The sequence below is a fragment of the Danio aesculapii genome, chromosome 15 (genome assembly GCF_903798145.1).
Source record: "Danio aesculapii chromosome 15, fDanAes4.1, whole genome shotgun sequence".
Taxonomy (NCBI): Eukaryota; Metazoa; Chordata; class Actinopteri; order Cypriniformes; family Danionidae; genus Danio; species Danio aesculapii.
In genome coordinates, this window is record NC_079449.1 from 45,966,632 (window position 1) to 45,984,131 (window position 17,500).

A 17,500-nucleotide genomic window follows, 5' to 3' on the forward strand; every position below is an offset into this window, starting at 1 on the left:
CGGTCAGGCGAGGTTTGAAAAGCAGCCGGACAAGGAGACACAATCCCATCTGGCTGATGAAAATGTCACCGAGTCCAAACTGAACAGCAGGAGAACACGATGTGGAGGAACGCTCTATATTCCCAATGTGACTCCATATGGGACAGCGCAGCAATGCAAAGTAGACACGTCCTACACTTTTCTTTTTTTACTTTACTGACTCTGACCTGGTTGGAAGAGGTGTGCCAGAGGGCAGCTTGGTTGGGCCTCAGCGTGATACGCTTGTAGTGTGACTGCAACGCGCGCCTGAGCCTGAAAGTGAAGACACGGCATCACTTTTAGGGGCCAGTTCATATGGATATATTAATCACTCTTACTTTTTTAGTGAACGCTAACTGCCATAGTTTATTAAAGATACAAACACCTCGCTGCTGTCAGCTGCACCTTCTTTTATGATATTTTATGAGCGTCAAAAGTGTTGGATCTGTTCGTCAAACTATTTGACTGCGTGTCACTGTAACGGCTAAAACGATATAACTAAAGCAACGTCCACTGTGCTGAGCAAGAGCGCTTCTCTGCTGTTATACTGAAGAGTTGCATCATCAATGACGTAAGCGTGCTCCAGCTCGAAAGTGAAGATGTGTGAGTGCAGGCTATCTGGGGAGAGGGAAGGGGGCACAAGCGTGCTCCGGCATAGTTCAAAGCAACCGTGCCTAGTGAGACTACACCCTAAATAGGAAATTAATGTTCTCGTTAGAATGATTTTTGGGGTTTAAAAAGAACTTAATTTTCATTGATTACTTTAAATGAATTTAGGTAATCATGTGAATTAATTTATTTAGGAGTGTTAGGTTAAACATTAAGTTCATTTTACCTGATATTAACAACCTAATTGTACCTGATGGAGGATTTGTAAAATGTACTTGAATTTTACTCCTGCAAAGTATTTACAAGTACTTAAACAAATCTTAGGAGTCCTCATCATAATAAAGGCAAAATGCCAGAAATAAATCTATACAAAAACTCAAATCAATGGTCATGAAGAACAACAGAAGCTCAAATATCCCAAAACGTAATCTGAGTGCTTGTTTGAGAATGATACAGATCAGGGAATTGATGGAAAAGGTGTTCTGAGGCCAGTAAAAGTGTATGTAATCAAAAAGTGAGTGTCATGTTTACGGAGTAGCCTATAGGGCATAAAACTTTCGTGTTAGAATTGTAGTCCATTGTCCAATTTAGTTTATTATTTTATTACCAAGATATTGCTAAAAACTGAAATGACAATATCTGGCAAAAGACAAGACTAGCCATAAACCATGTATTTAAAAGACAAGGAGCTATCAAATCAAAAACACGACATAGCCTACAAACCTTTTTAAAAGTTTTACTTTTCAATAGTGCTGCAGGAAACCACTAATTTCAAGGAACAAGACAGAGCAGTGAAGGTTTCTGAAATCAAACTTCTGAAGGCCGTCAGTCAACGTCTCTCAGCTAAGTTTTTGGATTGAGTTTCGTTTGGTCTGACCCTGACGGGTACATGTAGAAACTGTGCCCACTGGTGTTGTGGTTCAGAGAGGACTGTAAATGGCTGTTCAATTTAGTGAGAGTCAGAAAATTAAATTCGAAAGGGCTGAACGCAAGCAAAGAGTTCAAGAGGGAACAGAAAGAAGACTGCTAATAATATTCCATTTCAAAATGCAAATGGATTCACAACAACATTGGGCAAGTGGAATTCTGGCCAGGCGCTGCACATACAGGGCACTGCCACAGATGGATTTCGCTGCTGCTAGCTATCTGGCCTCATCCTGGTGTATAGTTTTGTGTGAAAACCTAACAAGTAGTTCTGATTTACCAACCTGGGGTTCCTAAAAACTGGCCTTGCAACAGAGTTCAGCAGCAAACTTGGTCCCACGTAACTGACCTAGCTAAATTACATTGACATGTTCTGATTACTCAAAACCTTTTGTGGAAACTCAGTAAACTAACTTTTTTAGTTAAGTTAGTAGAACTTAATTGTATTTGGTACTACCGCAATATGTTTGAGATGACAACTGCAGCACATAGGTGTCTCTCATTAACACTCAGTTCCCAAAAGTGTTGGTCGGCATCTGAACTTGCATACTTAAAATACTTAAAAACGGTATGCGAGCTGAGTAGTATGTCTGAATTCATAGTATTCGAAAAACCGTGGGCGAGAAGTACCTGGATGACCAAGTGCTTCCGTCGAGATTCTGTAGTGCACATCTGATGGAGGCTACACTATCCCATGATGCCACGTAAGTTTACTCAGGAGTTGAAGTTAAACGACACAACTGATGAGGGTGGGTCATGACAATGACAAATGTTGCGGATGTAGTACATATGAGTTCCATTCATACTACTCATATTTATACGTTATAGAAGGTACTTTTCTAATGGTTGTGTAGTAAATTCAAATTCAAATGTAGTTCCTACTCGAGTAGTAGGTGTTTTTAGATGCAGCCTTGGCCTCACCTTACTCCTCATAACGATAATTAAATTGAATTAACATTTGAACAAACTGATATACGAAATTTGTTTGCATAAACTGCATAAATTCCAATCTAAAGTGGCTCTGAACTCTGCAGGATGATAGATCTCTGGGAATAGAAGCGTATCCTCTGTGTACCACCATACTTTAAACAGTTGCTCGTCTGACACAGTTATTTCCAATTCTAATCATGGAAGACCACGTCACCTCAATTAAAACACAACCAAACCAATAAAAGCATCTATGTTTTAGGTTGGTATATAGCAGGGGTTCTCAATCTCAGTCCTGGAGGCCCGGTGTCCTGCAGATTATACCTCCAACGTCAATCAGACACACCTGGACTAGCTGGTCAAGCTCTTACTAGGCTTTCTAGAAACATCCTTGCAGGTGTGTTGAGGCAAGTTGGAGCTAAAATCTGAAGGATACCGCCCCTCCAGGAACGAGTTTGAGAACCCCTAGTATATAGGATCTACCTTACACTCTACAATGGCTCTCCAAGAGAAAGACTGAACACCCTTAAAGCCCATGTACTTCAAATGAAATCAAAGAGCAAAATAAAATTATGTAATTTCAAACAAAATCCGGACAAAACCAAGTTCTTTTTGAGTTTCTTTTGGCAGTTGGAAACAAACCAAAAATAAACTTTGAAGCCTAAGCAAAAATTTTGGGGGAGTTCATTTTGCCTCCTCTAGACCTTTGAGCTTTTAGTGGACTGTGGTATTCCCGCAAAAAGTAGGTGTGTTCAGGAACTCCACCTTCTTTGTATTGTGACTTTTTAAATTTCTTAAGGCTAGAATGCACACAGGCTAATCAAAACTACACAACAGAAGATGTGATGGCAAGAAATCAGGTTTTAGTGACATTAATGAATTTGAAACCTTGGGGAAACAACGACGAAGAAGAAGATGACGAAGAGGAAAACGAAGAAGAGAAGGAAAAGAATGAGGAGAAGAAGAAGAAGAAGAAAGAGAAGATGATGAAGATGACAATGAAGAAGATGACAAAAAAAGACAACAACGACAAAGACAACGACGAAGAAGACGACGACGAAGAAGAACAAATTAGATTTTCTGTGACTTGAATGAATTTGAAACCTTGGGGAAATGACGACGAAGAAGACAACAAAGAAGAAAAAGACGATGACAAAGACTGCGAAGAAGTAGATGACGAAGAAGACGATGACGAAGACGAAGGTAAAGATGAGGAAGAAGGGAAATCATATTTTCTGTGACATTAATGAATTTGAAATCTTGAAAAAATAGATCCAACTAACGTGAAGAAGAAGAAAGAAAGAAAACATGAAGTAGAAGAAGATAATTAGTTAGAAGATATTATTAGATAGAAGTTGACAACGAAGTAGACGACGACGAAGAAGAAGATGACAATGACGAAAACAATGACGGCAAAGAAAAAGAAAAAGATGACGAAGAAGAAAACGAAGAAGAAGATGACGACAACAAAGACAATGATGATAAAGAAGAAGACAAAGAAGACGACAACGATGAAGACGAAGAACAAATCAGATTTTCTGTGACATGAATGAATTTAAAACCTTGGGGAAACGATGACAAAGAAGAAGATGACGAAGAGCAAAAAGAAAAAGAGAAGGAAAAGAATGAGGAGAAGAAGAAAGAGAAGAAGAAGATGATGAAGATGACAATGAAGAAGATGACAAAAAAGACAACAACGACAAAGACAATGACGACGAAGAAGACGATGACAAAGACTGCGAAGAAGTAGATGACGAAGGTGAAGATGAGGAAGAAGGGAAATCATATTTTCTGTGACATTAATGAATTTGAAATCTTGAAAAAATAGATGAAACTAATGTGAAGAAGAAGAAGAAGAAGAAGAATAAAGAGAGAAAACATAAAGTAGAAGAAGATAATTAGTTAGAAGATATTATTAGATAGAAGTTGACAACGAAGAAGACGACGACGAAGAAGAAGATGACGGCAAAGAAGAAAAAGACGATGAAGAAGATGACGACAACAAATCAGATTTTTTGTGACATGAATGAATTTAAAACCTCGGGGAAACAACGACAAAGAAGAAGATGACAATGAAGAAGAAGAAGATGATGTAGACGAAGACAATGACGATGACAAAGATGAAGAAGACGAAAAAAGAAGATGAAGACAAAGATGGCGAAGAAGAAGAAGGGAAATCATGTTTTCTGTGACATGAATGAATTTGAAACCTCGGGGAAATGATGACGAAGAAGACGACAACAAAGAAGAAAAAGATGAAGAAGGAGATGACGATGACAAAGAGTGCGAAGAAGACAATGACGAAGAAGTAGATGACAAAGAAGACGATGACGAAGGCAAAGACGAAAACGAAAATGAAGATGAGCAAGAAGAGAAATCATATTTTCTATGACATTAATGAATTTGAAACCTTGAAAAAAGAGATATAACTAACATGAGGAAGAAGAAGAAGAAGAAGAAGAAGAAGAAGAAGAAGAAGAAGAAGAAGAGAAAACATGAAGTAGAAGAAGATAATGTTTTCTGTGACATGAATGACTTTGAAACCCTGGGGAAATTGGATGTAACTAACGCTAAGCATTTTTATTGGCCTGGACAAATATTTCCTGACAGCATTCCACTACAATACATTCCAGAAAAAAACTGCCTCATTATAGTTTCATCAATGTCTCTTTCTCTCCCTCTCTCCTCTCCCACCTGTCTATCTTTGTGTGTCACTCTGTGGATTTAGTCAAACTCTTCTGCTGGATGAGTGCAGGGTTGATGGCAGCAGAGCGCAGAGATGCCAGCTGTCCATCACAGCTGTCATCGTCTCCTTTGCTGCCAAAATCAAGGGCCGACTCACAAGGTCAGAGATACGGTGCGCTTTCAGTTTTCAAACAACAGGATTATTTTCTCTTCCAATCTCGGGCTCATTTAATCGCTTAAACCTTTGAACTTCCATCTCTTAATCAAACGATCTTGTTCTGCATCTCTCCGCAATTGTCCTCTTTCTCATTGAACTCTGCAGCTCTGTTCCTAAAGGGGTTGCCAACGTATCACAGGCACATGTCTGGCCTGCGGATTCTTGAAGTTATGTTGTATTCTTATGCATTCTGTAAGCCTGTGTATGACCTTTATCCCTAGTTGGCACTGTCACCTTGATATTAAACAGTAGGGAAGAGATGATTATCTGTTTGTGGGCAGGAGTCTGTGGGCTTGTTCTCCCAAGTCTAAAATATTTTCTAAATTATGCATTTACAGTGACCAAAACGTCATTGTGAAAACGAATAGACCAAATGCTTAACATGTTTTCGTATTTTTCGTATTGGTTGAAAGTGCTGTAAATAGTTCCTAGAACCATCTCAACTGGAGTCAGAGTTGTTTGTAAATTTGAAACAAATGTAGTAAATATCGTTTAAAACACAGAATCCAGCAGAAACTACTATACTATTAGCAAACAAGCATAATAAAATACATGACTGCTTCATAGTAGTTGACATTTGAATGTAGTTTTTTCTAGGACTTTCTAGGACCAAGATGTCAAACTCTGTTCCTGGAGGGCCGCAGCTCTGCACAGTTTAGTTCCAGCCGTATTTAAACACACCTGATCAAACTAATTGAGTCCTTTAGGCTTGTTTGAAACCTGCAGGTGAGTGTGTTGAAGCAGTGTGGGAACTTGAGTTTGACTGCCCGGTTCTAGGACAAGGTCTAGTACTAGAAAGCTACATTTTATAAAAGTTTATACACAATGTTTTTTTAAAATGATTAATATTTATAAGAATGAAAACTGTCAAACATACTTTATTATACATGCCAGGCTGGTAGCTGGCACGATGTTAGTGAACAGTGTGAGGAATAGATGATTAGCTCTTTGTGGGCATGAGTTTGTGAGATTGGTCTCCAAGGTCCAAAATGTTGTCGACCTTTTCAAAATTATGCACTTTTAGTCACCAGTACACCAAGAGTACACAATTTATCCACATCAGACACTGGGGTGGTTTTAGAGGGATGGACCAACACAGTTAATATTCAATCATTAATTTTCATCCGATTTTCCGGGGCCGGGTCATGGGGGCAGCAATCTCAGAAGAGAACCCCAGACTGACTTCTCTCTCCCCAGACAATTCCTCCAGCTCCTCTGATCCCGAGGTGTTTCCAGGCTAACCGAGAGACATAGTCCTTCCAGCGTGTCCTGGGACTTCTCCAAGGCCTCCTCCCGGTGGGACATGCCTGGAATACCTCCCTAGGTAGGCATCCAGGAGGCATTCGTAACAGATGTCCGAGACACCTCAGCTGACTTCTCTCGAAAACTGTCAAAAATACTTTGTTATACATGCCAGGCTAGTAGCTGGCACGATGTTAGTATACAGTGTGAGGAATAGATGATTAGCTCTTTGTGGGCAGGAGTTTGTGAGATTGGTCTCCAAGGTCCAAAATGTTGTCGACACTTTCAAAATTATGCACTTTTAGTCACCAGTACACCAAGAGTACACAATTAAATTATCCACATTAGACACTGGGGTGGTTTTAGAGGGATGGACCAACACAGTTAATATTCAATCATTAATTTTCATCCGATTTTCCGGGGCCGGGTCATGGGGGCAGCAATCTCAGAAGAGAACCCCAGACTGACTTCTCTCTCCCCAGACAATTCCTCCAGCTCCTCTGATCCCGAGGTGTTTCCAGGCTAACCGAGAGACATAGTCCTTCCAGCGTGTCCTGGGACTTCTCCAAGGCCTCCTCCCGGTGGGACATGCCTGGAATACCTCCCTAGGTAGGCATCCAGGAGGCATTCGTAACAGATGTCCGAGACACCTCAGCTGACTTCTCTCGAAAACTGTCAAAAATACTTTGTTATACATGCCAGGCTAGTAGCTGGCACGATGTTAGTATACAGTGTGAGGAATAGATGATTAGCTCTTTGTGGGCAGGAGTTTGAGAGATTGGTGTCCAAGGTCCAAAATGTTGTCGACACTTTCAAAATTATGCACTTTTAGTCACCAGTACACCAAGAGTACACAATTAAATTATCCACATTAGACAGTGGGGTGGTTTTAGAGGGATGGACCAACACAGTTAATATTCATTCATTCATCATTTTCATCCGCTTTTCCGGGGCTGGGTCATGGGGGCAGCCATCTCAGAAGAGAACCCCAGACTGACTTCTCTCTCCCCAGACAATTCCTCCAGCTCCTCTGATCCAGAGGCGTTTCCAGGCTGACCGAGAGACATAGTCCTTCCAGCATGTCCTGGGACTTCTCCAAGGCCTCCTCCCGGTGGGACATGCCTGGAATACCTCCCTAGGTAGGCATCCAGGAGGCATTCGTAACAGATGTCCGAGACACCTCAGCTGACTTCTCTCGATGTGGAGGAGCAGCGGCTCTACTTTGAGCTCTCGGGTGACAGAGGTCCTCAACCCATGTCTAAAGGCTCCTTATCACTACACACGACATTCGGACACGACTGTCGAAATATGCCCCCTTGTAGCAGTCGCAGAGAATTTTCCATTTTGTCGTGCACCATGGGAGAGAAGCTGTTCTCGCAGTGTCCGAAATGAAGGAGTGCAAAAGTAAGAGCCTTTATTCTTCGTGTGTTTACTATGGGTAAATGAATGAATGAATACTAGAAACTCATAGGCCGCTAAAAAGTTTGGAGGGAACTACGCAGTTATGAGTAGAAATGTTTTGTTTTTTTTAAATATAGACTTTTTTCTGACAAAAAAACCCAGAAAAAATCCAATTTCTCATCTTGCGTGCACGGAGCTGCTTGGACTACTCTGAAATACATCACATCCAGTCGGCCAGTCGCATTAGGTCTTGTCGCAGGAGTTCAAATATTTTGATGGATCCGCTGCTCAAATCAGATCCGAATTTTCCGCATTCGGAGATGATCGGAAGTCAACGCAGCTCACGTCCTACTCTCTATTGGAAATTAATGACTTCCAGTCTGTCACTTGTCGTTTGCCGTATGCAGTGGAAAGGCGACTTAAAGGTGTGACCTGCCAACCTACAAAAGAAACTCATTTTTGCCGCTTGTATCTTATTAGCTTCACGCTACGGAGGGGTTTGGAAACAAATGAATTGCTGAACGAATCATGGGAGTAGCTGGGATAATTAGATAAAAACAAATGCATATTATAAGACAATGAGTGCTGGTAGTGCTGTCGCCTCACAGCAAGAAGGTTGCTGGTTCAAGCCTCGGCTGGGTAAGTTGGGGTTTCTGTGTGAAGTTTGCATGTTCTCCCTGCGTTCACGTGGGTTTCCTCCGGGTGCTCCGGTTTCCCCCACAGTCCAAAGACATGTGGTACAGGTGAATTGGGTAGGCTAAATTAGTATACTCACACACCATAATGTATGAGTGTGTGTGGAGGTTTCCCAGAGATGGGTTGCAGCTGGAAGGGCATTCGCTGCGTAAAAACATGTGCTGGATAAGTTAGCGGTTCATTCCTCTGTTGCGACCCCGGATTAATAAAGGGACTAAGCCAAAAAGAAAATGAATGAATGAATGAATGAATGACCTTGCATGCATGTAAGAATGTTGTTGGAGACACTTAAAACCAAAATATGACCCTTTTTAATGTATAAAAGGGGCTCTTTAAATATAAAACCTGCAGGACTGCATGTTTACAAGACAAGGCTGTCGTCCAAAACAAAAAAACCTGTCTTTTGTATTCGCAAAAATACAAAAACGTATACACAACGTTTTGTTAACGATTTCCAAGACCTCCAGGTATCCAAGGTCAAAAGAATTGTGGGCAATTCTTTAAAAAATATGTGTTTTCAGCCACTAAAATGCCACTGTCATGTAAACGAACAAACAAAACACAACCAAATGCAATTGAAGTCAGTTGTGAGTTGTTTGTAGACATGAAATTGAACTGAAATTTGAAACAAATGTAGTTTTAAACACAGGATCCCAGCAAAACAACTTTACTATTAGCAAACAAACATCACTGCAATTGGCACATTTGAATATAGTCGACATTTTTCAACACTCGCTTCGCAGTCAATCCCACAATACTCCGCATAAGCCTTCCGCTCAGCTCCCATAGAGACTGCACAGAAAACACCCACTCAGCTCCGCACCAGTGGACACGTACTTGGTGCTCAGAAAGCAGCTGCCCGTACACGGCAGACAGCAAGGCCGCTCGCTGGGTTTTGGAACTGAGCTATTTGTCTCTCTCCGCATCTCATTGGTCCACCACATGGCACACCACAGCTCAGCAGTGTCAATGCCTCGTCAGCCCCCTTTTCAATCAATTCCGCCCAAATGACTTCCACTGGCAGCCTCTCAATGGCTATAAACAAGCACATTTCACCAGTGACGGCCATAAACCTGATCTGTGGGTCGCAGGAAGTACAAGATATGCTGAAGCAAGAGCCTTGATTTATTCTGTGTATTCACCTCGTGTCTCCATCCAGAAGCCAAACGGACTGTTTCGACCAATCAAGGCTACAAGCAATATACCAGAATCCTCTCTTGTTATTTTGGTTCAGTGGCATTATTGACTTTTGTGTGGCGTATTGTTTCTTTATCAGCAGCTAGCTTGTGATCAGTTGCATTCATAGCAAGCAGCAAAACAGATAAGGGGATATTAATTAGAGATGGAAAACCAAACTGCAGAGAAGATCAAATATTCCAGAGGAGGATGAAAGATTCATTGAACTCGTTGAAAAGTTGGACATTGGCGAACACACTTCAGGTTTCTCTGATGTATAAATGGAAATGAGATTCTTGTAACACTGCAGTCTTGTCGTCATCTGCTCTACTGACACAGGGCTGTGTCTATTTCTGCTGTTGTGCTAAGAATAGTCAAACATTGTGATGCTAACCAGAAATAGACCACTGTAACACTCTAGAATAAGTGCTGGGTACTCATTAATTACATAGACAGCGGCTTTAAATTAGATTACAGAACTTTCATTCTCAATTAAGAGCAAACTCCAGTGCATGAAACCAGAATGAAGCAGAGAGTAAGGGTGAACGTTTCTTACTGTGGTTATTAACAGGAACATGCACACACACTATTACATAATGACCACCTGCCTAATAAGCTGTTGGTCCTCCACATGCTGCCAAAACAAGCCGAGGAATAGAGTCTACAAGAAGTGCCCTATGATATCGGTAGACTTCGTGGAGTAGAAGTGGATTCACCCTGGTGGTTCAGCACATCCATTGAGATCTGGGAAATTTGAAGGCCAGGGAAACATCTTGAACTCTTTATCATGTTCTTAAAACCAGAGGTCACTAAACCATCGTGTCTTGTCCCAGTACTAGGTTGTGTAAAAGTTGCTACCGAGCCACAAGAAAGCAAAATAATTCTATAAGAGATCTCACTTGATTGTGAGTTTTACCTTTAAGAACAATATCCAGATATGTGCACACCACAGACCAGTCAGGTGGAGCCACTACTAGAATGCTAAACATTTAGTTTTCTATGAGAGTACAAACTAGGGTTGTGTCCGAAACCGATTACTACTCAGTAGGTACTGCATTTGAATTTAAACATACTACTTAGCCATTAGAAAAGTACGTTCTATACAGTATGAATGGGAGAAGTATGAATGGAAATCGAACGTACTACATCCGCCATTTTGTCATGGTCACGTGACCTACCTGCGTCAGTTGCGTCACTTCACTCCCATTTATGAATTCTCTTGCGGGGCATCATGGGATAGCGCAGCATGCATGGGATGCGCACTTCAGAATCTCACTGGAAGTAGTAGGTCATCCGGGTACTTCTCGCATACTGATTTTCGAATTCGATGATTTCGGACATACTACTCGGCTCGCATACTGATTTTAGCATACTGTATAGTATGGAAGTAACCAGGTTTGAACGCAGCCCAGGTATGAACACCAGCATTGCCAATCGTCATCTGTTTGTGTTGCTTAGCAACATATATTAAAGGCTAGCACCACATCTGCCTTTATTTAGATTTAGCTACTACAGCAGGGGTGCCCAAAATGGGTCCTGGAGGGCCGGTGTCCTGCAGAGTTTGGGGCCGGTGTCCCCCAATCAGGCCCACCTAAACCAGATAGTTAAGCTCTTTATTAGGTATAATAGAAATTTCCAGGCAGGTGTGTTGAAGCAAGTTGGAGCGAACCTATGCAGAACACCGGCCCTCAATGATTAATCTCTGTAAACCAACAGGTTCAGATTCTAGCTCCATCCTTTTGGTATCGTACTGTTGTGCTTGTGAAAGGGCCTTAAAAAGTGGTCAGGTTTGCTTTTTTGCTATTTCTGACAGGGAAAATGGAAATAATCGTTTACTGTGCTCTAAAGAACCATACCGCTCAGTGGAAACAAGCCATTAGTAGAGTTTTACCAAACATTCTTTCATATATTTCGAGGCACTGGGATTTTGCCATCTCATTGCCATCACAACATAACCAAGATGTCAGCTACTTAAAATCAGTCAAACATAGAAAGATAGCAATATATTAGACTCACTTCTCTCCTTGAAGTTTGTTGGTTTTCACAATCAAGTCCTGGGTTTGCTCTTTGGCTGCCTGTTGACACAGAACATGACAGCTAGGTTGCAGAAATAAATCGCATGTTTGTTCTTTAACAATATGATTTCATAGGTCTTCTGCTTGAATTTTTGTTTTAAATGACCAGCAGGCTTTAAAGAAGAATGATTTCACATCAGACATAAATAAATAAATAAATAAATAAATAAATAAATAAATAAATAAATAAATACAAAAAGCTTTTTTGGTTAATGGAACAGTATGTCATTTTCACCACTAGAGGGCAGGTGTTCACAACAAACAAAGGTGCATTTTGATAACACAGTGACTGCAGTGCTTCCCACACATAGACTTTACTTGGGCGGGCCGCCCAGGTATATTAACGGTCGTGCAAGTATATTTAGTGATTTGTTTTTACTATTGATAACATCCTTTCCCACTTTTTTTTGCACCCACCCAATATAACCAAACATCCTCAATCGATTAAGTAGTGGAAAATCTTCTCTTGTTTACCCGTTTCATTCTGTGTGGCCGAGACCTGTCAGCACTCCCACAGACAGTCTCGCTTGCTTTGCAGACCCACAGAGATGCACCTTTTTGGGACTTAAATTCCATCCAGCCCGGGTTTCTAAATCTCCTAAAACATCCGGGATTCAACTTTTGCTTTCACTTTCTAAAGCTTGTATGGGGTTTTTGCATTACTCTTTTATTAAAGACTACTTTCGGCTTGGTTTCACAGCTGACAGCACGCACAAATTCTTCAATCTAAACTATTCAGAAAAACATTACTATATGCTCGGAGAGGATGAAATGACATGAACTTAACTGGCTGCAAAATTTATGTACACCATTAGAAATGGTTAATCAATGCATTTCCCTTATTTAAAAAAAAATCTACTCGTTTAATCTTGCATTTACGATAATTTTTAGAGATATAGACTGTTTTTATTTCATTTTCAGAGGAAATTGGCATGCAAGCAAAGAGATTCGCATGCTTGTATAACATGAATGTGCTCACGACATTTTTCATCGAAACAATGCCATAGGTAGTTGGAAGATCTGTGTAAAAGGCCTGCCACCATATGGAATAAAATCGCTGTCATAAATATTTCATGCGTAAATAAAATTCACGCATCTGTATTTATAAAAACGTAAAGGAAAACGGAACGTACTTGTAATTTTACGAGGGTACAATTCCAAAATCTGCGATTAGAACCGACATTTTGACAGTGGAGTGTCGCTGTTTGTTTAGTACTCGTAATCAGGACTTTGTGTCCGTGGTGAAAGCTTTGTATGTATTTATTTATTTATTTATTTATTTATTTATTTGTGTTTGTTTATTTTTTCATTTTGTTTAAAGATTCAGTAATGTTGCTTTGTATTTATTTATTTATTTATTTAGTTATGTGTTTCAAGATTCAGTAATGTTGCTTTGTGTTTATTTATTTATTTAAATATTTATTTATTTATTTATTTATTTGTGTTTGTTTATTTATTTATTTTTTAATTCAGTAATGTTGCTTTGTATTTATTTATTTATTTAAATATTTATTTATTTATTTATTTATTTGTGTTCGTTTATTTTTTCTTTTTCTTTTTTTAATTCAGTAATGTTGCTTTGTATTTCATTATTTATTTCTCTATTTCTTTCTTTCTTTATTTATTTATTTATTTATTTATTTATTTATTTATTTATTTATTTATTTATGTGGGCATCACGGTGGCACAGTGGGTAGCACAATCACCTCACAGCAAGAAGGTCGCTGGTTCGAACCCTGGCTAGGTCAGTTGGCATTTCTGTGTGGTGCGATTAGAACAAACATTTTGACAGTGGAGTGTCGCTGTTTGTTTAGTACTCATAATCAGGTTGTCGTGTCCCTGGTGAAACTGTATTTCGAAGTACATCCATTGTAAATTTATCAGTCATATACAAACAGACAAAGAAAATGTCGTATCTGTGTCTGTTCTAATCGCAGATTTTGGAATTGTACCCTTGTAAAATTAGAAGTATGTTCCGTTTTCCTTTCCGTTTGTATAACTACAGATGCGTGAATTTTATTTACGCATGCAATATTTATGACAGCGATTTTATTCTATACCGCCACAGCTGGAAAAAAAAAAAGAGGAAACACTGGAGAACACTGGAGAAGTCAATACACAGTTCTCGTCCGGTGTGGAATTCGCATCATAAAGCCTGTTGGAACTTGGCCACATGAGTTGTGCCTTTCTCTAAACTTCTATATATTGTATATATGCATTTGTCGTCGTAAGCGTAGCCTTCTCTGTCTTTCTCGCACACACACACAACAGTCGCTTAGAGGTGATAATTGTAAGTATCTGAAAGTGCACATGCATAATTACCTTTAACCTGTTGGTCATTTCTTCACAGCAGGAGCTCATGGCCTGAACGTCTTCGTGAACGCTCTCGAGCTCCTAAAGCAGAAACACACACTTCAGATGCCTGCTTGAACACATTTGAGCAAAATGAGCACTCGCAGTATATAAACCGGATTGAAAACATTGTAATAGAATTGAACGCATCTGAAAAACAGGTAACATCCTTTATAATATGTACTTGTCTATTTATCTTTTATTTTTGTATTATTACGTATTATTTATTATTTATCTAAAGCAATATACTGCTGTTATTTTAGTATTATTGAAAAGACATCTTTCTTCTTCTATTTTTTAAATGTAGAAATGTTGCTTTGTATTCATTTGTTTGTTTGTTTAAATATTTAGTAATGTTGCTTTGTGTTTATTTATTTATTTATTTATTTATTTATTTATTTATTTATTTATTTATTTATTTATGTGTTTGTTTATTTTTTTCATTTTGTTTAAAGATTCAGTAATGCTGCTTTGTACTTATGTATTTAATTATTTATTTACTTATTTATTTAAACATTTATTTATTCATTTATTTAAATATTTAAATACTTATTTAAAATAAATATTTATTTATTTATTTATTTTTTTTTTTTTATTTTTTTTTTATTTATGTGTTTATTTATTTATGTGTTTGTTTATTTTTCATTTGGTTTAAGTTTCAGTAATGTTGCTTTGTATTTATTTATTTATTTATTTATTTATTTATTTAAATATTTATTTATTTGGGTTTGTTTATTTTTTCATTTTTTTTAAAGATTCAGTAATGTGGCTTTGTATTTATTTATTTAAATATTTATTTATTTATTTAGTTAGTTAGTTAGTTAGTTATGTGTTTCAAGATTCAGTAATGTTGCTTTGTATTTATTTATTTAAATATTTATTTATTTAGTTAGATATGCGTTTCAAGATTCAGTAATGTTGCTTTGTATTTATTTATTTATTTAAATATTTATTTAGTTAGTTAGTTAGTTAGTTATGTGTTTCAAGATTCAGTAATGTTGCTTTGTATTTATTTATTTATTTAAATATTTATTTATTTATTTATTTATTTATTTATTTATTTTTTCAATTTGTTTAAAGATTTAGTAATGTTGCTTTGTATTTATTTATTTATTTATTTATTTATTTATTAATTTATGTGGGCATCACGGTGGCACAGTGGGTAGCACAATCGCCTCACAGCAAATAGGTCGCTGGTTCGAACCCTAGCTAGGTCAGTTGGCATTTCTGTGTGGTGTTTGCATGTTCTCCCCGTGTTTGTGTGGGTTTCCTCTGGGTGCTCCAGTTTCAGCCACAGTCCAAAGACATGCGCTACAGGTGAATTGGGTAAACTAAATTGACCGAATGAGTGTGTATGGGTGTTTCGCAGTGTTGTTTTGCGGCTGAAAGGGCATCCACTGTGTGAAAGATATGCTAAATAAGTTGGTGGTTCATTCCACGTGGTTCATTGGTGGCAACCCCTGATTAATAAAGGAAATAAACTGAAAAAAATGAATGAATGAATTTATTTATGTTTATTTTGTTTAAAGTTTCAGTAATGTTGCTTTGTATTTATTTATTTATTTTATGCATATTCATATTTATTCATGTTTGTTTATTCTTGATGTCTACAGATTGTTTTATTTAGTTTTATTATATGTATATTTTTAATTATTTAATAATTATTTTACATTTCTCATTTTAAAGTAACTAATTTAATATATTGAAAAATGTAATTTATCTCTGTAATCGAAGCAAGAATTTTATTAATTCTTTATATAATGCAAAGCTGACAGAAACAAAACTGGCTGAATGGAGCATATACTAACCTACATATTATTCATCCATATGCCACCAAATAGTTTATAACTGCAGCATGACAGACAAGCAGATACATGAATGTGGATGTAAGTTTATGGATGTGAACATATTTACTGACAGTCAAGGTTATTCAAAGTTTCTGGATGAGCTTACGTTATTCAGTAGTTGTTATAGGAATAACATACCTTATAATGTCGCGACTGACCAATCAGAATCAAGTATTCCAGACAGTCATGTAATAAGACGGTTTTACACATTACTAGTATGTTTGCAAGTTGATTTAGCACACTATGATAAGATAAAGGTTTTGGATCATTTTGATTTTAATGAATGTATAATTAAATTAAATTTGTGAATCTATAAAGATTTTTCACCTGCCTAGACTCTGCGATACTTTTCTTGCGAATTTACCTCCTTCACGTCTTTAAAAATGCGCACAAACTCTTCATTGATGGACAGGCTGCGTCTCTCGATGTCTCCTCGCAGGTTCCTCCTGGTTCTCAGGCTGTTCTCAGTGAAAAACACGGACAGAGACTTCAGCGCTTCCAGCATCTCCTACAAATGCAGACAAAAGACAAAAAAAAAAACCCTGAGAAAACAACATGGCTATAATCAGTGGTGTAGTCGGGGCTATAGGCATGTATACTCAGTATGCCTACTTTTTTCCACTAGCTGTTTGGGTATTACGACTTCTGAGGATCAATAATTGCGTATACCCTCGGTATGCTCACTTGTTTTGCTGATTAGACTTCTCTAATTTACGTGTATTCGCTTCCCATTTAACTGTATACCACATGTTTTTTTAACTCTCATCTTAATTTGTTGCAATTGGTGCAATTTTGTTTATATTTTGCGCCATTCCCCGCCCCCTGACGCAGCTGTGAGAAAATTTCGTTAGTTTTTCGAAGTCGACTGAATGATGTCTCGCTGAAACGTTCAGGTAAAATTATAAAACAGCATGGGGGGGTTGGGTGGGTAATAGTACACCACCTTTTTTTAGGACTACACCACTGGTTATAATGGATCACGGCTATAGGTTATTGTTACTATAACTAACTGGCATTTGTGAATGGAACTATATATTGTAGTATTTGACAAAGGATTGCCAAAGTAGTCCTGAGCCCATGTAATGATATCACTTATAGATAAATGAGGATTCCTGATGCTGAGGGATTGGAGATCATGATTTTTCAGCTTAGGCTTGCACCCTTGTCCATTACGCACTGAAATTCCTCCAGATTCCTTAAATCTTTTAATGATGTTCTGCACTGTTGAAGGTGAAACATCCAAATGCTTTCCTATCTTTCTTTGAGGAACATTGTTTTTAAACATTTCAATAATTTTCACATGTATTTGTTGGCAAACTGGCGATCCCCGG

The 17,500-nt window shown here is 38.2% G+C and overlaps 1 protein-coding gene across 1 annotated transcript in view; it reads right to left on the reverse strand.

Moving 5' to 3' along the window:
* Positions 1-17,500, reverse strand: part of cog6 (component of oligomeric golgi complex 6) — an 86,042-nt gene that overhangs the window by 66,409 nt on the left and 2,133 nt on the right. The window contains exons 2-4 of the mRNA XM_056473620.1: positions 16,534-16,677; positions 14,293-14,364; positions 11,912-11,970 (exon numbers count right to left, since the gene is read on the reverse strand). Coding sequence (XP_056329595.1) covers positions 11,912-11,970; positions 14,293-14,364; positions 16,534-16,677 — 275 coding nt within the window. The remainder of the gene's footprint in view (positions 1-11,911; positions 11,971-14,292; positions 14,365-16,533; positions 16,678-17,500) is intronic.